This window comes from Zootoca vivipara, chromosome 7, assembly GCF_965207765.1.
Source record: "Zootoca vivipara chromosome 7, rZooViv2.hap1.1, whole genome shotgun sequence".
Taxonomy (NCBI): domain Eukaryota; kingdom Metazoa; phylum Chordata; class Lepidosauria; order Squamata; family Lacertidae; genus Zootoca; species Zootoca vivipara.
Genome location: NC_142590.1, coordinates 68669272 through 68690271, shown reverse-complemented (window position 1 = coordinate 68690271; position 21000 = coordinate 68669272). Strand labels below are relative to the sequence as shown.

At 43.6% G+C, this 21000-nt stretch overlaps 2 protein-coding genes across 2 annotated transcripts in view; one reads left to right on the top strand and one right to left on the bottom strand.

Moving 5' to 3' along the window:
- Positions 1–202: 202 nt before the first annotated feature.
- Positions 203–14309, bottom strand: LOC118089226 (ubiquitin carboxyl-terminal hydrolase CYLD). The gene is made up of 12 exons (XM_035123706.3): positions 13683–14309; positions 10671–11099; positions 10073–10205; positions 8824–8959; positions 8073–8180; positions 6279–6358; positions 5996–6062; positions 5552–5681; positions 5279–5387; positions 5067–5179; positions 2152–2341; positions 203–1347 (listed from the first exon to the last, which is right to left on the bottom strand). The coding sequence occupies exons 2-12, from the start codon at positions 11082–11084 to the stop codon at positions 1136–1138; spliced, it is 1692 nt and encodes a 563-aa protein (XP_034979597.3). The 5' UTR covers positions 11085–11099; positions 13683–14309; the 3' UTR covers positions 203–1135.
- Positions 14310–17182: 2873 nt separating this feature from the next.
- GGT7 (gamma-glutamyltransferase 7) overlaps positions 17183–21000 on the top strand; it is a 37851-nt gene continuing 34033 nt past the window's right edge. Inside the window, exon 1 of the mRNA XM_035122695.3 lies at positions 17183–17484. Within this exon, the coding sequence (XP_034978586.2) occupies positions 17253–17484 (232 nt within the window). The 5' untranslated portion in view covers positions 17183–17252. The remainder of the gene's footprint in view (positions 17485–21000) is intronic.

The following is a 21000-nucleotide window of genomic DNA, read 5'->3' as shown; positions in this document are numbered from 1 at the left end:
ATTCAATAAAAATGTAAATTTTTCTTCATTCAGAAAAAAATATGGTTGGCAGGAATTAGAGATGAAAGCAAAAGCTTTTGTTGCTACTCTAAAAGTAGCTGGTAGGGCTATGTGGGCAGTAGTTATGTGTTTTCATTTCATTATTTTATTTATAAACTACCCTTACAGTCACAGAGCCAAGACAACACAGTACAAAAAGAATACTTAAAAAAACATTTATATAAAAAGTACAAAACAATAAGAGCTAAAACAGCAGGATCTAAATAAAGTCATATACAGGGTGCTGTACAGGAAAGGTCTCAGAGTGGGAGATGGGTCATTGTTGCAAATGAACTGGCCTTGGGCATCTCTAGATTGTCAGTATTTTGCAGGTGGGATTCAAGCAATTAAAACGCTCTTGTCACTCTACTGTAGCAAATCCACTTTAAAAAAGGGGTTTTTACAGTCAGGAAGGTGGTGAGAAAATGCATTGTAAAGTGTAGAATGAGTGAACAGTTAACAGGAAGATGTATAAACACCCCACAAATAAATTGAGATGAATGCCAGTTGTCATATAACCTCCCCACAAATAAATCGGAATAAAAGCTCAATAAAGAATATAATCTAACCTCCATGTAAGCTTTGTGGATGCAAATCAGGATGAATGTTCAACGGATAAGTTGTATGTATGAGTAAGAGCTCATTTTCAGTGCCTGATGAAAGCAGCTTCAGAAGCGTTCAAATTAATGAACAAGGCTGATGCTCACCTGGCACACAGGTACAACATCCTCCTCTGCTGCCAGTCAAGGTAGGCTGGGATGTGCCTTCAGGAAAATATCTCTCCTCACCTTGCAGGTGTTACAGAGATGCAACACACCACAATCACTTGGGCAGTCTTCCTTGGCATCTTGCAAAGTGGAGAGGGACTTCCACCTTTACACCAGTGTGTCAGCCGGAAGATAATTCCAGAAAATGATTGTTCAGAAAATATGGCTTTGAAAGCAGTGACTTGCTATAACGCAGACCAATGCTGTTACGTTGGAGGTGGGGTTTATTAGAAGCCTATAACCTGACAGTTCCAGCATTCATGTTTCTGTCTCCCAAGAGAAAGATGGTGGTCCTTGTGAGCTTTCAAATTCCCTCTCCAAGATCTGGCTCAGAGAGAGCTCAGTTTCTGAACCGATAACTTGTAAGAAGCGTGCTGTGGCTTTTGGTACATGAACGTGTAAGCATCGCAGAAAAATCTTCTGGAAAAAGCATCCATCTGCTTGGTATCCACAGTAGCAAATTCCTCGGGTGCCATAGCCAGATAGTCTCCAATCTGAGGGCAGGCCTTGACCACAGGAATGTTAATTCCTTTGTCATTCTCTAAAGAAAAACGGACAGTTTAAAAAGAGGCAACTAAAGATAATTCTATTATTATTATTATTATTATTATTATTATTATTATTATTATTATTATATTAGTTTTTAGTAGAGATTGTGTTGTGTTGCAAAACAAACAAATAAACATGGAAAAGTACATAGCACCTCCATTTTTTACTTATAGAATCATACCAGGAAATGGCGGAAGAGAGCTGAAGAGTCCTTGTGACTCACGAGGAGACCCTCCCCAGAGCCCGAAAAAGACATCAGTGAGGACAGAGGGAGCCCTAAAGGGGCTGGAGGCACAGCAGAGCTTTGTTTAAGCTGCTCAAGCCTCCTCACCTAACAGCTGACGGTTGGGGTAGCGCAGCTGCTGCATGTTGCTGCTGCTTTTCTGTGCGTCCTCCAGCTGGTCCCAGAACTTCACCTCTAAGTAGAGAGAGAGTTGTATGTGGAGAGAGAGCTGGAGAGCAGGTGGGAAATGGGCATTTAGAGCCTTTTTAGAGGGTGCCCCTCCCCACTTTACGCAATTCCACTTATGCTCACAGGGGCCCAAAACGTAACCCCTGCGTAAGTGGGGGGGGATGCCTGTAGTTAAGCATTCTGTGAGCTTGTGAAGAGCAAGACATTAATAATATTTCTTGCCATGATTCAGCAGCGCTGAAGAAAGCCACGTCTAAGTGAAAATAGGGAGGAAGTAAGAACCAATGGGAAAGGGAGAGAAAACCTTGGAAACACGTGTTGAAGCTGGCAGAGCTCTGGTTTTTAGAATAACCCCCACAAATAATGCCCAAGATCCTTGCTTACTCAGTGTGCTGCCAGCCATGCTGTCGAAGAAAAGCCAGGAGTGTCTCAATGGGCCGTATCTAACAAAAGCCACATAATGGCTGCTTTCTATGCAAAGGACGGCGAAGAGATCCAAGGTGCGCTGCTTTGGAGGGCTGTTGGGTCCTAGTCCTTTGTAAGGATGCTTTGGTCCAATCCAATGAGATGGTGGCTGGATGAAAGAAACAGATGATTGCTAGTCAGAATCTGACACTGTTTTTCGGGGTTTCCCCGCATCTTAAAGTAGTGATTATAATGCTCTATTTCTTGGGCGTCACACTTTGACTGTGTCACCCTTCAGTGCAGTCCAGCGATGTAGGGTGGTTCTTTGCAAACCTGTTGAGCTACAGCAGGAGGCCACCACCTGAATTTTCCAGAAACAATTGAAGACATTTTTGTTTTGACAGGCTTCTCCAGCTGCATGTAAAGACCTCGCTGCTTCAGATGTTCACTTTGAGTTGCTTTGAAACCTATTTTCAGGTTTCTTTGTACTGTTTTAAAAACCATTTTAGCCATGTCTGTGTAAATAGCCTTGAGACATAAAAAAGTAAAAGGCAAATTTGTAAATGAATTAATAATAATATAAACCCCCTAGCTGACAGACTGTGCCATTTGTGTAGCTGGTTTTTCACTCTAACCAGAAATCTTGGCCAAGAAATTGCCTAAGGTACCTGGAATGTTTATTGTGCAAAGAGGATTCTGGAAGGCTAACCAGTTGGGACATACTTTTGGGTTTCCCAATAGGGAGAATGTGTTGTTTCCTAGAATACAAGTTATCAAATCAGAACTAGGGAAGGCGGTGAAGGTTCTATGTGAGTGCCTGGAGGCGGCTGGAGGATGGGTGGTGGCTAACAGATTGAGATTGAATCCCAACAAGACAGAAGTACTGTTTGTGGAGGACAGGAGGCGGGCAGGTGTGGAGGATTCCCTGGTCCTGAATGGGGTAACTGTGCCCCTGAAGGACCAGGTGTGCAGCCTGGGAGTCATTTTGGACTCACAGATGTCCATGGAGGCGCAGGTCAATTCTGTATCCAGGGCAGCTGTGTATCAGCTCCATCTGGTACGCAGGCTGTGACCCTACCTGCCCGCGGACTGTCTCGCCAGAGTGGTGCATGCTCTAGTTATCTCCCGCTTGGACTACTGCAATGCGCTCTATGTGGGGCTACCTTTGAAGGTGACCTGGAAACTACAACTAACTCAGAATGTGGCAGCTAGACTGGTGACTGGGAGCGGCCGCCGAGACCACATAACACCGACCCTGAAAGACCTACATTGGCTCCCAGTACGTTTCCGAGCACAATTCAAAGTGTTAGTGCTGACCTTTAAAGCCCTAAATGGCCTCGGTCCAGTATACCTGAAGGAGCGTCTCCTCCCCCATCATTCTGCCTAGACACAGGTCCAGCGCCGAGGGCCTTCTGGCAGTTCCCTCGCTACAAGAAGCCAAGTTACAGGGAACCAGGCAGAGGACCCTGTGGAATGCCCTCCCACCAGAGGTCAAATAGAGCAACAATTACCAGACCTTAAAAGACATCTCAAGGCAGCCCTGTTTAGGGAAGCTTTTAATGTTTGATGGATTTCTGTATTTTAATATTTTGTTGGAAGCCGCCCAGAGTGGCTGGGGGAACCCGGCCAGACGGGCAGGGTATAAATAATAATATATTATTATTATTATTATTATTATTATTATTATTATTATTATTATTATTATTATCATGTTATGGAGGAAGGAGAATATGCAGGTTACAGAGTTCTGAAGGAAATGTCCTTGAGGCAAATTTACGAACTTTTCCAGGGAGGGTGCTGTGCCTTTTACAGCTGCACAACCAGCAGAAATGCAGCAGAGAAAACTATGCACATCTCTACCTACAAGGAGAATATTGTTTGTTGAAATTGTGCCAAAGCTGGCAAGCCTAATTTTTGCTTGCTTGCCTGGTGGGTGGGTAACTCCACACCTAAATGTGCAAGAAGCTGTAGCAATAAATCCCTGAAGATGAAGACAGAGGCTCACAGTTACTAAGCGGTACTGGCAAAGCTAGAAGTGAAAGTAAAAGATCAATATGATGGACAATTTATGAAAGAGTGGGAGCCTTTCTGGATAATTTGAAAAAATATGATGACCAAATGAAATTGTTTGCCGGATTTGAAATTTGAGCAACAGGAAGAAAATGATAATACAGTGGTACCTCGGTTTACAAACACAATTGGTTCCGGAAGTCTGTACTTAACCTGAAGCGTACTTAACCTGAAGCAAACTTTCCCATTGAAATGGTTACAGGTAGGTAGCCGTGTTGGTCTGGATCGAAGTAAAATAAAAAAATTCCTTCAGTAGCACCTTAAAGACCAACTAAGTTTTTATTTTGGTATGAGCTTTCGTGTGCATGCACACTTCTTCAGATACGTATCTGAAGAAGTGTGCATGCACACGAAAGCTCATACCAAAATAAAAACTTAGTTGGTCTTTAAGGTGCTACTGAAGGAATTTTTTTATTTCCCATTGAAAGTAATGGAAAGTTGATTAATCCGTTCCAGATGGGTCCGTGGAGTACTTAAACTGAAAATACTCAAACTGAGGCGTACTTAAACCGAGGTATGACTGTATATGAAATATAGGACTATGTATTAGATGAAATGTGTGATATTACCGTATGCAGTAGGTGGAAGGGATGGGTGTAAAAAAGCATGGAAGGAAAGGTGGAAAGTCAAATTGTAACAAATGTGTAGCAAATTTGAAATTAATTGGTAAAGTTAGGAAAATTTAATAAAAAACCTAAGGACAAAGTCTCATTGTTGACATGGACCATTTGGCTACCTGCTAGCAACTCTTTCCAATGTCATAACAGAACCCTCCCACTGGCTTTTCTATCATGAAATAATTATCATTCATTGTTCCTTCATACCTTAGAAAGGTTCTCAAACAGTTTCATGAGTTTAGGATGCAGAAGGGAATCCAGTTGGCATCGTGAGCATCCGTGGGCTGCCTCTCCTCCACAAACACAACACACCCGTGGAGCTACAATCATAGAAAAAGAACCCAGGTTTGTACAGTACTGTAGTCTTCAATCAGTTCTTAGTAACATCAAACCCAACCAGTATCAAATCTTTGATTTACCTTGCTCCATCATATCTGTGAGGTCAAGCTCGAGAGAGGGATACACTGATGAAAACTTCTTATAACTCTTCCCAAACCTAGGCATCTGTAAGATGAGGCATGATGGAATCTGGAAGAAACGGACCTTTTTGAAGAGTGTTTGTATGTGTTTTGCTGTAAGTTGGCTCAAGATGGAGTGGTCCAAATAGAACTGCTCCTGAATAGATCATTCTTGGTTGTTGTTGAGGTCTAATCTTGAAATATACACAGTGCTACTTAAAGCCAGTTGCATACCTCATCCAGCTTTAAGCCATATGAGAGCAGGGATGTTTCCAGTAGCTGCTGCACAGTGGGCATTTTGATTGTAGCATCTTTCTCTGCAAGGATCTGGTAGCAATTATATTCTAGCACTTCGTTGTCTGACCTAAAAATTTTGGGGGAAGAAGTTTTGAAGCTTAGGCAAATTAACAGCTTTTGTGTTGGGCTCCTTCCTACTGAAAAACTGCTATGCTTCACCTCCCAACCTATCTCAACTCAATGCCGTCTGTCCATATGACACAGCTAGGCTCCCACCCACACCCATTGCTGCACTGAAATGGGCTCCAATCCTAGGCTCTGTCTAATCACCAGATTTTATGAATCCAAGAGTTGGCATCCCTAGTCACATGGTAGATAATACTGCCCTGGTGACTGGCCCTCAGAGCCAAGATAAAAAAGATAAACAGATCAAAGCCATACCTGATTTTGAGCAAGGGTTCTACAGCCAAGACCTCTCTGAGAAGGACATTCAGAAACTCCTCTGGATCTGTCAACAGTAGTCTCCATTAGGATAGTAAAAGGCCTGCAGCAATGCCCAGAACTATACTCCTAATCGGCACACTCTTCATTTGTGGACAAATTCCAGATATTTCAAAGTGTCTGAGTGTGTTTTTAAGGGGAGGAAGGAAGGAAGCAGTGGCAAAGTGACCTTCCCTTGCCCCCAGAGGTGCAGCGGATGGACTATGATGCCATTGTCCCTTACCTTTCTCTTCTGTAACAAAGCTGTCGCATCGCAGCAACCTCCTCAAGTTCATCACATTCTCAGCTCCCACATAGCCATGCCTGGGAAAGATCAATACTTGCATGAGCTATGTGCTTGCCTGCTTACAATAGATGTTCATTAATGGGCAAACCAGATCATCTAGGAATGATGGTTGCACCTGCCTGCTCACAATTTTGTCTTTAGCCAGAGAAAGAAATGTGTGCTGTTGGGACTGCCTGGCAAAAAAACAGCCCTAGGGAGCTGCAGAGGAATGCAGCTGCTTTGGCAGAAACTGAGGCTGTTTCAAGGTTAATCCTGCTATATCTTTCCCATGCTCAATGTGTATAAGTACATTTTTTTAATTAAAAAAAGCTAAATATGTTGGTTAGTCTCTTTGACCAACTACAATACAAAACAGCCTGCATTCTCTCCATGAAACTGACCTTGTAATAGACAGCCCTGCAAATTCCTATCACTTGGGGGAAGTGGAGAGTATGAAGGGAAAATACTAGGCGAGCCACTGAACATTAGCTCACGCCTTGCTGAAAAGCCGGTTCATTTAATGGTGCAAAGAAGATCCTTAAAATCTGCACCTGGAAGCAGATGTGCTGGTGTTTGCATGATAACAGGGAGATTTCCTTCAGGGGCTACCTGAAAAGAATAAGGTTATGGCTTTTTTTTCTCTTAGCAGCAACGTGTTTTATGAATTCCATGAAATGTATATAATGCAGTGAAATCTGTGACTTCACTGGGAACATGTGGCTGTCCAGATGTTGGCTGGTGCTGGTGGAAGCTGCAATTCATCATGGCTGTTGGTCAGGGGTGAGAGGAGTGATACTGCAGCAACATCGAAAGATGGGGTGGTGCATCCTGCTTCACGGCTTGAGGGGAAATGGGAAGTGCTGCCCTACCCATCTGCTGCTATTGCGCTGCACCCCTGCTGCACCCCCCACCTAGGTTGTGCCTCGGTGGTGCAAAGCAGCAGCAGCGAGTTCTGGTGAGATGTCACCAGAAGTCAGCGTTGATGCCAGTGCTACTTCTCCGGCAGCAGTGGGGCAAGTGGGCATGCTGTTCCAATGTCATCTCTTGGAGTTTAACCTGAATTATTTCCCAACCCCCTGCTCTGTACTAATTAACACAGGCCAGCAATTTGCTCTTTGAGAAGCTGTCGTAATCGCACCAATAATTACTTCTGTAGACATTTTGATCCGTTCTTTCAACCACTCTGCATACTAATTTTCACTGGCCAGGGGAAAGAGTTCTTGCTCTTTGTGCATTTCCTAAAATAAATACGGCGGCAGTGGGGAACCTCTGGCCTGTGGGCTAAATCAGGCCTGGCATAGGTTCCAGTTTGGCCCAGAAGGTCATTGCCCCCAAATGTAACAGGTGACATCAGGTGTAGGGCAGGTAGAGACATGGCTGCAAAAGAACCGTTGGGAGCCTTTAAGTGCACTGGCCAGGGCACAATTGTTACTTGACAAGTGAGGTTTGCTGCAGTGCCAATCGGCTTATCAGTGGTGACAGCAAGCCTCGATAGGATCTCCCGTACTAGAGATATCCTTGAAATGCTATCGTGTAGCCAATGCCTGCTCACCTGTCAACATGGTCTGTGGGAGTGGGGAGATCAGGATCTGGCCCCTCTACAGTATGGTATTTTCTATTATTGACCTGCTTAATTAGGCAGGATGAAAAGTCCAGCCCAAAGTTCCCTTATTCCTATAATAAATTATAGTCCATCACTGAGCACATGAATACCACAGAGTACAAGCACTTTGAACAGACAATGGAACTCACTGTCTCAAGGGTTGCACAATCTGCTGCCTCAAGATTTGCTGCACTGTTGCATCACGCACCTCAGATGAATAGAGGATGCCATCCAAGGCAGAGGAGAAGCTGAACAAACTGCAAAGAAACATGCACATAAAACACATGAACTGAAATAGAAAGGGAGGTCATCACCCCTGTGCAAAATGGGTACCATGGCCTGCTACTTCCTAGGGTAGCTGCTGATGGAACTGGCCCTCCAAGGGCTGGGTACCACTTTGGCTTTGTCTAGCAGTCATTGAGTAGCAGCTCATCATATGCTGCTAAACTACAGCTTCCACCAGCTCCATCAGGCATGGTCAGTGGTGATGATGATGGAAATTGCAGTCCTAAAAAGAACCATGTTGGATCAGGCCAATGTGTCCGACATTCTCTTCTCCAGTGTGACATCATGGGAAGCACGAAAGTAGGATATGAGCGTAACAGCACTCACTCACACACACACACACACACCGGCCATTCCCAGCAACTGGCATTTGGAGGCATACAGCTTCCGAATGTGGAGTCCACCTGTAGGGCCCATGTTGGCTACTCCTGGTCTAGCTGGCCATTTTGAAGGAAGGACTGCACCATGAAGATTGCAAAAAAGACCAAAGCGCTATGATCAGAAAAAGGCAGCAAAATAAAGGGGAGAAAGGTTTGCTGAATGCATTGCTGAATGCAGGAGGCAGTGTGAAATGATGGAGAGACCACAGAGCTGGACCCCAAACACTGAACAAACCTGTAGAGGGTAGTGTCTAGATAGCAGGAGTTGCAATGCCCCTGGATGCCCTTCATGCTGCCTTCCATCTTCTGCAGGACGTCATGTTCCCATGCTGCCTCATCCTCTGCCAAGTGCTCCATTATGTAACTGCCCTCTAGAAGAACAGTTGGGGTATGGTAAATGATAGTCCTGTTATTAACCCTACCTTCACCACGAGAGCCAAAATACCTAAAGCAAGGACACATGGCTCTCCAGATGTTGCTGCTGAACTCCAATTCCCCTCAGCTCCAGCCAGCATGATCAGTGGTCAGGGATGACGGAAGTTATAGTCCCACAACTACAACATGGAGTAGGGCTGCCATATGTCCAGATTTTCCTGGACACTACGGGGATTTCAAAGGCAGAAGTGACTCCCGGGGGGGGGGATTTGTCCTGGATCTTCAGCAAGTAAACTAAAAAAGCTCATCAATTTTCAGGGTGTCTTGATTTTTACTTTTTGAAATATGGCAACCTTAGCGTTGAGGGCCTGCAGACCCCCAGGGAAACCTGAAAGGGGATTGCAAGAGGGAGAGTTTGAACATTCTTACTCTCCTCCCTGTGATCAGAATTTCAGATCACTGAGGACTGTGAGGCCCCTCCCAAGGATGCAAGGCTATGATGCCTTGAAATGCTGCCCTGTGTTTTATGCCCAACTGCCAAGCAATCCAAGCAATTGCGTGGGGTAGCCGGATGTTGAGTTGCATCCCAGCACCCTCTGTGACACTGGAAGAGATCCTGTGAAGTCCCTTTCAGATCACATGGTATTGCTGCTTGCTCTCGCCCTGTAAGTTTGGGAAAGAAAATTTGCAGTGGGTTTGCCCTAATGACAGGAAGTGGTAGGAGGTCAGCAGGTGGTCAGGAGAACTTCAGTAATTGTATTTATTTTTAACAGCAGCTAGCTAGGACTCACTGCCCAGGCAAGACTCAAGGTTCTTTCTATCTCATTCCCACTGAGTTATGTTGGGAGCCACACCCAGAGAGGGGAAGGGCATTTCTATTACATAACAGGCATGTCTCTTACAGGCGCACAAGCACACTACCAGCCACACCTAGGTTGCAAAGCACAAAGCATAACTCATTTGTTTGTGATCTTCCCGGATATCACAAGAACTAAGAAATTAGGGGACAATAATCTCAAAACCATAGATCTCTTTAATAAGGAATATTGTGCAAACAAACTGGTAATTTTAGGGGGCTGAGGTCTTGCAACTTCATCACCAACTCTTACCTTTCTTAAGGGATCTTTGGCCAATCTCTTTGCATGAAACGGGGTTGGTAATACTGGAGCTAACAGCGACAATCTTGCTTGCATCGATTTTCAGCCTGGAGTTGTTTTTACCAAGGGCAATAATTCCTGGATCCTGGTTTAAGCAGCAAAGAAAATAATAATCGGTGTTGAGAATACTGCTTTTTTGAAGCAATAATCCATACCATCTCCCATCATTCTTGATCACTGACCATGCTGGGTAGGGCTGGTGGGAGCTACCACATCCCTGATCCATATTTCCCCTCCCAAACTCCTTGTTGCAATGGCAGTACCAGTTTATTTTAGGGACAATTCCATTTGCCGAAGGTAGTACCTTATGTATTTAAGAATGGTCATATAGGGGGTATCATAAAGTATATATTTAAGAAGGGGTGATAAAGAGTAAGGGATGCAAAGATACATAGATCAAGAGGCTAAAGGATTAGGGGATTCAGAGAAGGACCTGTGATGAAAAATGGGGAATTTGAAGGCTTCGCTCCACAGCAACTAAAAGTTTGGCCATTAACAGGAGCAGTACAGTACCAGAATACCCTGAAGCTAAGCCCTGCTATGGCCTCACCAGCAACTCCACCTCAATGAGGACCATCCTCAGCTCTCCACTGCCCGGTTTCCTGCGCCGTTCCCAGAAGCCTCTCACAATACCAACAGTCGCCACTCTGCCATATCTTAGTTGCAGCACATCGTGGATCCGCAGGCAGCAAATGGAAGAGAAGAGCTGTTCATTGCAGAACAGGCTATGCCTCTTTTGTGGGCTCTCAATGGTGAGCAACAGGGCAGCCTGGTGTCGGCTGAGAGGTCTTATGTGGCTGCTCATCAGGGCTATGATAGGCCTGGACTTCATGTCAACCAGACGACCTTTGCTGTGCTTGCCCTCCACAAAGCATCCTATGGACCCCAAGGGGATCTTCTTCCTGCCAGCACAGATCTCTCGAGTTATGATGAAGGCCTCTTTCTTCTCTGGAGCAAAATCCATGGCAGCGAATACAACCTGTAAACATGAAAAAATCAGGACAGGAGATGATTGTCTCAGAGGCTTGCAAGAGACAAACTCAGGTCATAGTTGGTGGGGTTTTATAGTGTGACCAGGGCTGTTGCTCAACTGAAGAAATCCATGTTCATTAATTACAGTAGCAGACTAATTGACTTGATTTGCATACAGTTGTATATACGGTAAGTAAAAGCAGTAGTTTGGAAAGAGAATGAATACTTTCCATTTTTTAAAATCATGCAATTGTGTTGCAAGTTTTGTCTTAGATCCATTTTTTATTGTGTGGGACAAAATTGGACTCTTTTAGGAAGGCACTTTTTAATCTAGTTTTTATATTAAAATCATTTTTTGAATAATCTCTTGCCCAGTTAATTTAGAATATAATTTTAATTTATCAAAAATGTTTTAATCAGTTACAATAATTTATAACGTTTCTTACCTGCCCTTTACTATCTTAGGTGAGTTCCAATAATGCAATATACAGCTATAAAACATGTAGGACAGTTGCAATTGTTTAAAAAGAGTAACACAAACTATTCTTACCAAAATAGAACAATTATAGATTCAACAAAATAGATGGGTCCTCCAAAACAAAGTACCTTAACTGTCAAAGGCCATTTCTACTTTAAGTTCCATTGGGTTCACTGGGCTTTACTCCCAGGTAAGTAGGTATGCTTAGGAATGCAGCCTTAGTCAATTAAACAAGGCAGTTGTACATATTATAATGACCTGGCATTTCTATAGCACATTTCCTAAGTGCTCAAACGTCATATACAATATTTCAGTAGCCCAGGGATAGAGCGCCTGTGTTGTCCTGAAGATGTTGTTGGATCACAACTCTGACCAGTGTAGGCAATGGTCAGGAATGATGGGTGTTTTAGTCCAACCAAACTGGATGGTCTCAGGCTTCTCACCCCTACAATAATCTGCTACAACAACTCTGTAAATTTGACCAATATCTTCTCCCCATTGACAATTGGGAAACAGAGACAACAGTTGATTGGCTGCTGAGCTTAGTTTTGAACTGCAGGATTTCAGCTCAGATTTCTGGCCAGGGACAGCAGCTTCTCTATGATCAAGAACAGGGGTCAGCAAACGTTTTCAGCAGGGGGCCGGTCCACTGTCCCTCAGACCTTGTGGGGGGCCGGATCATATTTTGGAAAAAATATGAACAAATTCCTATGCCCCATAAATAACCCTGAGATGCATTTTAAATAAAATGACACATTCTACTCATGTAAAAACACCAGGCAGGCCCCACAAATAACCCAGAGATGCATTTTAAAGAAAAGGACACATTCTACTCATGTAAAAACATGCTGATTCCCGGACCGTCCGTGGGCTGGATTTAGAAGGTGATTGGGCCGCATCCGGCCCCCGGGCCTTAGTTTGGAGACCCTGATCAAGAAGGTGATGGTTGACACAATGCACTGCTTTTCCTACATGCAGCCCAAGAGAGCTCACTCACCTCCTATCACCACCACCTCCTAGCTGCACATACCGGTATTAGAGGCAGTGTGCTCAATGAATAGAATGAACAAGAAAGCCCCTATTCATGTTCTTTTCCTCCTTCTCAAGGACCTTAAGGCTATGTTAGTGACCCTCTCTGCCCCAACTCAATCAATCAATGCACCCTTAGCTCAGAAGCGCTATACACCTGTGTTTTTACAGCCTTCTGTAAAGCTAACTTTACTCACAAAACTTTTGCCAGGTGTCAGTTAATAGTACAGATTAAAGTTATGCTGACTCTTTAAAATCTGCTATTTCCTAATTTTTGAACTCATCACATGGCAAGATAGGAGATATCATTATACTACTTATATAATTGCAGAAAAGGGGAACTGTACACTTGAAAAAAAATCCAATTGCTGAATGTGGAAAACTGCATTCCCTCCAACATTTCTCTGATGAAAATAGGAACATCCCATTCCATAATAATCATTTTACTGTTTAAACCCCACACATCTTACTTGGTAGCCCCAGCCACTCTGAGCAGCTTCCAACATATACAAAAACGTAATAAAACATTGAACATTAAAAAAACCTTCCCTATTCAGGATTGCCTTCAGACAGCTTGGAGGTCGAATAACTCCATACCCTCCAACATATCTCCAATGAAAATAGGGACATCCTAAGGAATAGTGGGACATTCCGGAATCAAATCAGAAACTGGGATGGTTTCTCTAAATCAGTGATGTCCCTGGAAAATAGGGACACTTAGGGGGAGGCTGAAACTGTGCTTCAGTTTCCCTCTTTCTGAAATAACTGAAATGAAGATCACCATTGGGTTTGAATGGCATTGTAAAACAATGCATTTATTTCAATGTATCCAATGTTTAGGGAAAAAAAGATTTTTTGTCTGACATTTTGAATGCAAACTTTCATTTACACATTATAGAATATACTGGCTGGATGTTATTTCCTCACCCCGGCTCTCCAGCTTTTGTTATATCCAAATCAACCTTAAGACAAAGTCATGAAAGCGGAAAGTTACCAAGTTACTGGCTTCATTATTTTTTATTTGTTGTATACAAAGTCTGTCAGTCGCTTTTATATCTAACCCTACAACGCAGTTTTGCTTACCTGACCTTGGAAGGGATCTGATTCCTGGCTTGTCAGTCACTGCAAAGAGCCTGCTTTGCTCTTTTTATAAATAGCACCAAGGGTGTGTCCTGCTTCTTCTGTAGCAATACAGCCTCCAGGGTGGATTTTAAGACACAGAACAACATTGGCATAACTAACTTCTGGTCACGCCCTTGGAAAGAAGACCCACAGCTCTTTTAAACTGTGGCTACCAATGTGCAAAGTGCTTAACAGTGTGTGTGTGTGTGCGCGCGCACACACGCACACACACATGCACTATTTACCTCTCCGTAACCTTAAAGGAGTAAACAGGATTTTGTCTTCTGCAAGTCTAACGGGTCACGAAGAGTCGGACACGACTAAACAACAACAACAACCTCACTACAAGGCTCCCACCTGCACTACTGTTGCAAGATAAAGATTAGTGCCATCATAAATCAAAACAAAAATCACCCTGTTGCATTAATGAAAGGGTGGTTCTGGGCTGTTACTACTGTATTTCCAGGTGGGATTCAATCAAATAATGCCATATTCAGGTAGCGCAGTTAAAAGTTGATTTGGTGCTCTTGCACAGCAAGCCTCCTCTCCTCTCGACAAAATTGGACTTTGTGCAATAGCGAAAGAGATGGGGAAATGCACGGGACAAAGTGGGATAACAATTGCTTGATGCAATGTTGAATAACCTCCCTGCAAACCAATCAGAATGCATGCTCAATAAATAGCCAATGTTATCTAACAAACCTTGCACAAACAAATCAGGGAGAATGCTTGATAATGAGGTCATGTAGAAGCAACCACAAATTGACCATCTGTACTGAGGCTGGAATCAGCAGCTGGCATTTCTGGGCAGCTTCCAGGGCATTTCTCTCTCTCCTTGATCCCACTTGACCTGGGCTCCTGCCCCTTTGGTTCCCACCCCCCACCCCAGTGCTGACGCATCTACAGTAATCCTCATTTCAAAGGTGTGTGTACTGTAAATGTTAAAAAAGGAGATACTAACATTTTTTCCCCATTAGAAGATGGTAGTTGCAAGACAAAGTTATGACTAACAAGGAACTCCTAGGTCAACTTGACATAGATGTGACCTCACAGAATTTGCAGTTATGCAACCCAAACACACACACATACGTTACTGGCTCAGTTAATTATTATTATTTGTGATAGGCTTATTCTGCATCATTCACCACAGCTGGTGAATTATGTTCCACAGGGTGCATCTATAATCGTGTCACAAATTGAGAACTGGGTCATTGAAGGGTGGAGTATTTACAAATATAGTGAAACTCTTCCCCTTAAAAATGTTGATGGACATTTCTCCTGTGTTTCATGGCCTCACACCCAATGCACTCCTGTGCCATTGGGCTAGTGGGGTACTGTGGGAAGCACTTGAGGCAGTGGCATAGGCAAACTCTGTCCCTCCAGATGTTTGGGACTACATTTCCCATCATCCCTGAGCACTGGTCCTGTTAGCTAGGGATGATGGGAATTGTAGTCCCAAACATCTGGAGGGCCTGCATCCCATTAGCACAAGGATTCCTGCTAGTACAACAAGTTTTTCCCACTCTCCTCCCCCTATGTGTACCTCACACTCTCCCCAAATGTGCTCCAGAGAGTTGGGAGAACTTATAGAATAAATTCAGGGGCATTTGTTGTTGCCCTTTAAAAAAAGGAAAACCTTTAATTGGGCAAGCAGTTAAGGCCTGGCATTAAGTTGGTGTGGAATTTTACCTTTTGACATTGCATTAGCTGGTTTTAATTTGGCAGCTAAGATGCATATTTTAAATCCATTTCATCCTGCCTCTGAGATAGGGCAAGCTAGTAAATGTAAACAAACAAACAAACAAATATTGTGCACTTTACAAAATATCAAATGCATTTTAAGTGCCTACATTTGAAAATGCTCCAAAGTTTCTGTGACAGAAACCTAGAATCCAGATTATTTTTCTTATAACACATCAACCCATCTATGTTTGTAATTATATGATTAATACCTCAGAACTGTTTTATTGTCTACTTGTTTAGTATTAGGGGGAACCAGTGGGGACATGCAGTTCTTTTTGTTCTATAGTTAATTAATTGATCAATGAAGTTAAAGAACTGTTTTGACTAGATATAGGACCCAAGCAGGAGCAGTCAAGTAACCCTTTAAAAACCGGGAAGCACTCGGATATGTGATAGTTCCTCACCCCCATCTGCAGTTCAAAGTGGTACAATCCAGGAACAATTCTGCCATATAACTGCTACTTGTGTAGGCAGCCCATTACAGTATACTTAAAAAGCTTTCCTTGAAACATTTCAGTTCACCCGGTCCATGGGGATACACTATTGTGTCATTAGTGATGGATGGGGCGCACATTCTCAATTACAGTGCTAATAAGAACATAAGAGCATAATAAGAGCCTGATTGATCTGGCCAATGGCCCACCTAGTCCAGCATCCTGCTCTCACAGTGGCCAATAAGGTGCCAGTGGGAAGCTTGCAAGTAGGACATGAACACAACTTGCCCCACCTGTGGTTTTCAGCAAGTGGTATCCCTGAGGATGGGCACAGGGCAGGCTGCATGGTATATGCAGCTCTGTCCTCTAACATGTTGCCGCCACCCCCCTCACACACACCACCCAGTACCTATGGCCTGAGATGGTGGTCTCACTCTGCCTGCTGGTAGGGCCGGCTCTGCAGTCACAGTATATGTACAGTAATTTATATAGCATGAACGAAACCCTTCATTCTGAAGCACTCCGATCCAAATACATTTATCAAAATAAAATAAAATGATTTCTCTCCTATGATTTGATGGAAATGTATGATTTTTTATCTTATTTTTATTTTACCCCTACCTTGGGTCTGCTTGTTGATGACAGGTGGGCTTAACATGTTATTAAATAATGCAAATATAATTTAGTTATCTATGCCTGTTTTAAACGTTTTACTAATTTTATTCTGTGTTTTGCGGTTGATCATCTTCTGTATGCTCTACTTGTCCTTAAAAAAAGCTGTATATTTGAGAATAATGTAATGACTGAGTGGTATAAAAATCTTTCTTAACCATCAGTATCAGCATCCCTGCACCTGTAATTATGGTCTTTGCCACACCTGTGCTCACCAAAACTTGTTTTACCCGCTTTTCTTGGGAAGGGGCCCATTCTATGCGAGGCTTGTGTGTGTGTGTGTGTGTGTGTGTGTGTGTGTGTGTGTGTGTGTGTGGACAGATAGACAGATATAGATTAGATTATAGATAAATTATTTTGTATTAATGCCTCATTTTTATATGCAACTGCGCGTTTTCGCAATATTTGGCTCAAGTTGCCTGTTGTTGCTTCGGTTTCCTGTACACTACCGGTACTTGGAGATATTCTTCAATCTACGGTATTAAACGGCATAGAAAAGAGAAAACCAGCCATCAGGGCGACGGTCCGCCTGGCTCAGGTGGGCGGTCCCTGGGCCCCAAGCCCCGCCCTCCTCCTCCTCCTCCTCCCTCTCGGGTTCCCTTCCGCCACTTCCGGAACGGGGTCCTTGGCTCGGAGGCGGCGGCTGCCCGGCCCGGGAGGCGCAGGCAAGCAGGCAGGCAGGATGGCGGCGGCATCAGCAGCCTCCGCGTCTGCAGCGTCGTCTGCGGCTGGTGCCTCGGAGAAGGAGGCGAGTCAGCAGAGCAGCCTGGGCGCCTACTCGCCCGTCGACTACATGAGCATCACCAGCTTTCCCCGCTTGCCCGAGGAGGAGCCAGGCGGCGGCGGCGGCGCCCCCGAGAGCTGCCTGCGCTCCAGGAAGGAGGAAGACGCGTTCCTGGCCGAGCAGGACACGGGTGAGAGCGGGAGCCGAGAGGCCGCGCCGCCTGCCTGCCTGCCTGCCTCCTACCTGCACCCTCCATCCGACCAGCCCATGACTCCATGCTCCATCCTCCCATCCACCTGCGCTGCCTCCAGCCTTCGTCCACAAGTCCTAAGCAAGCATCTTCCCGCATCTCGCCCCCCTCCTGCGCCATCCCTTCCTCCTCCCCCCCTTCCCCAGAAGCATTTGGCACCACCATTTGGATGGCGCAGCAGCCATCCCTCGCCTCCTCTGAACGTCCCAGCCCAGCGGCCCCCGGGGATCGGGACCCCACTTCTCTGCAGCCAAATTTGACTCCTCAGCCTCCTCTCCCCACCCACCCATAGCGGGGGATGGTGCTGCGTGAGCAACCCTCCCCTGCCTGGGTACCGGCTCCTTGCACATCCCTGCCGTTTCCCTTCCACCTGTCTTTGTCGCTCTCCACCTTTCTCATCCCCATCTCCCATTTAATTTCCTCTCCCTTTTCTGCCGTGCTACTTTCCCCTATTGGGGCAATAAAGTGAGTGGCTCTCCAGTCCTCCGCCCCTCCAGATCTTGCAGCCCACCCTGTGTTTGCTGCTCCACAGAATACCCTTTTGTGCTAAAGCAGCCTCCTCCATCCTCATTATCTTCCCAACTCTCCCACCTCCTCTGAAAGCTCCAAATCAGCATCTTATGGTTTTACCTCCGCCCCTTTTGGTGGGGGTGGCAGGATGAGCTTTCCCCAAAATGTTGATTTTCACAGTACTGCCAAGTTAATTACCGAGCCTAGTCACTCCCATCCTACATAGTGTCGAGACTTTATGTGGCATCCTTTTGTTCTGTAATGCCTGAAAAATAGGGAGGGATTGGGGACAGAGGTCTCCTTCCCTTTCTCTCTGTGAAGATATTGGAAAATATAGCAAGGGCAGAGTTTTCTGTTCTCTCACCAGCTATTGGCAAGCATTAAGACTGCCCTTGGAGACTTTTACTATTTTTGTATCAGATCTGCACTGCAAAAGCCAGATGAAATTTGGCAGAGGTAGCCAAGACCTATCCAACTTAAATGCAGATTCCACTGGTTCTTGCAATGCGATTGTAGAGGGACAATGTGCAAAGTAGAGTTTCTGGTTGCTGTCCCCGTCTCATAATTGGAGCTCTCTGAGCCACCCATTGAAACTGATTGGCAGGAGCTTTAGGACTGACAAACGGAAGTACTTCATTCAGTGTGCTGTTACATTTGCAGTTCACTGCCATCAGCTTATATTGCTTTCTAAAAGGGTTTAAACAGACTTATAGTGGATAGGCCAGAATAGCCAAATAGAACCTCCATGTTACAGAGATAACTACTGTGAATCTCAGATACTGGTGATAACTCACAAGAGGAAAGCAAGAAAGATCCATACTTGGCATATTTTTTGTAACCAGATTTTTGAATGACCTAACAGGTATCAGATATGTAATTCCGTACATCCTCCTGCAATGAACTTATGGACTCATCACATTGTGAGAAATCCTCAGTTGGGACTCTGTTAGAGGATTCAAAACAGGTTAAAAATGAATGAAAAAGCCAATATATTGATATGAATCTATAGAGACATGCCGTCTAAAACATGCTGAGGTAAATCAACAGAACTCATTGGTTCTGATACAGATCCCCAGTAGTTCAGATAAGTATTTTGATGTTTTCTACACTCCCTTTCGCTATGAGTTGCTTCATGTGTAACAATGAAGTAGTAAAAGCAAAAGCATGAACCATACGCTTTTCTTTCTCTACCTCTACCATAATGTGGAAAGTGAGACATACAAATTTTTCCTTGAATGAGACTTGGGAGTCTAATACTCTTCTGGAGTTTACAGGTCTTGCATTACTAGACAAAATTATTGATCTCCACTTTAAAATAGAAGCAGGGGGGAGCAGCAGGTTTCCCCCCCTCCTTTGTAGCATATGAGGGATCTCTTGGAAGATTCAGGACACTGAAACCGATATGTAAAAGAAGTGCTTCACTTTTATTTCATTGTCCCATCCTGACTCACCACCACTCTTGTGTTTTTGTATTTTTCATTTCCATTTGGTCCGCTCACTCCAAGCTTCTGAAATTTGCAAAAGCTAAATAAACGTTTCAGTTTGGCACCCCCATAATTATATGTCAATCATTTATTGATTCTCTTTTCAGATGCATATGTATCTATTGGTTAGAATCCTGAGTGTTTCCTCATTTGAAGTTTGTTTCATTGTTTGTCAATGTATCAAACTATTGATTCTCCTAACTGGTATCCAATGCCAGTATCTTTACAGATTTCTGGGTCCAGCATGACACTTTTACATGATGGGTTCTTCCAAGCTCTCAAAACTAGTAGCTGGCATGAAAATACAACAAGTGCACAAAAAAGAAGAAGCTTTAATTAAATATTTGGGCTATTTTTGTCCCCCTGCATAAATCCAGGTGAAACTCGGAAAATTAGAATATCGTCGAAAAGTGCATTTATTTCAGTAATGCAACTTGTTATTTTTTCTTTTTCTTTTAATTTTTACAAATGCTTTCTTTTGGAAATTCCACAGTAATAAAACAGTTACAAAAATAAACATCACTATTCCATTTCTTTAATTACATTCCATTTATAATTGACCCACCCAATGACAAATAATTACAATTACAACAAATAAAAGCTTGACATATTTTGCTTTGCATGTCATGCATCTATCTCATATATTGGTTTCACCTTTTAAGTTGCATTACTGAAATAAATGCACTTTTCGGCGATATTCTAATTTTCCGAGTTTCACCTGTATTAATAAAATGATCTATGCCCACAAAACCTTTGCATTTCACTACATTAGTTATTCATTGTAATACTTTTTTGCTCATATTGTGCATTTCAAATGTTCAAAGCTCCTCAACATAATTTATCTCAGTAATAATTATATTTCATAGACAAAGTTGCATTTGTGTTGATCTATATTTTATTTCTCTGCTGGGATCTAGTCCTCATTTTTTGTCTCCCTTATGCATGTTTAAATATGCTGCCAGACATTGAACTTCCCTGCCAATGGTAGCCTCCAAGCAGGAAATACCAGATATACCTTTTATCACAGTTTATGTGTGTTTTGGTTCTCCAGATGTTGCTGAACTACAAATCCTATTAGCTCCAGAAAGTGTGGGCAGAGGGCGGGGGTTATAGGCATTGTAATTCAGCAACATTCATATATTAATGTTATATACGCACACACAAACACACATATACATACACGTGTATGTCAACAAAGTTGCAAGTATTGGCCATGAAGTTGCAGTGTACAATATAACTTCTACATTTTCTGCTACACCAACAGCATGGTGATACTATTTTGTATCACTAACAATTGATTGCCATGCAGTGGGCCATCAAAACACATTCTCGGGCATTTGTTTTGTATTGAGAAGGAGGGGATGTAAGCAGTAAATGTTATCTTCTGTTATAAATGAAATGCAGTTGGAAGTTGTTTTCCCCAAGGATACATAGAAAGATTAGTTTGAGTATGAGTTACCAT

Bases quoted from the DNA above. Each gene is read 5' to 3' on its own strand.
- LOC118089226 (XM_035123706.3), bottom strand. From the start codon at position 11,084: ATGGATTTTGCTCCAGAGAAGAAAGAGGCCTTCATCATAACTCGAGAG. The intron at 5,388-5,551 runs GTATGCAACTGG...CGTTTCTTCCAG, and splicing joins ATGGCTTAAAGCTGGATGAG to ATTCCATCATGCCTCATCTT. The intron at 2,342-5,066 runs GTATGAAGGAAC...TCTTTCATCCAG, and splicing joins TGTTTGAGAACCTTTCTAAG to CCACCATCTCATTGGATTGG.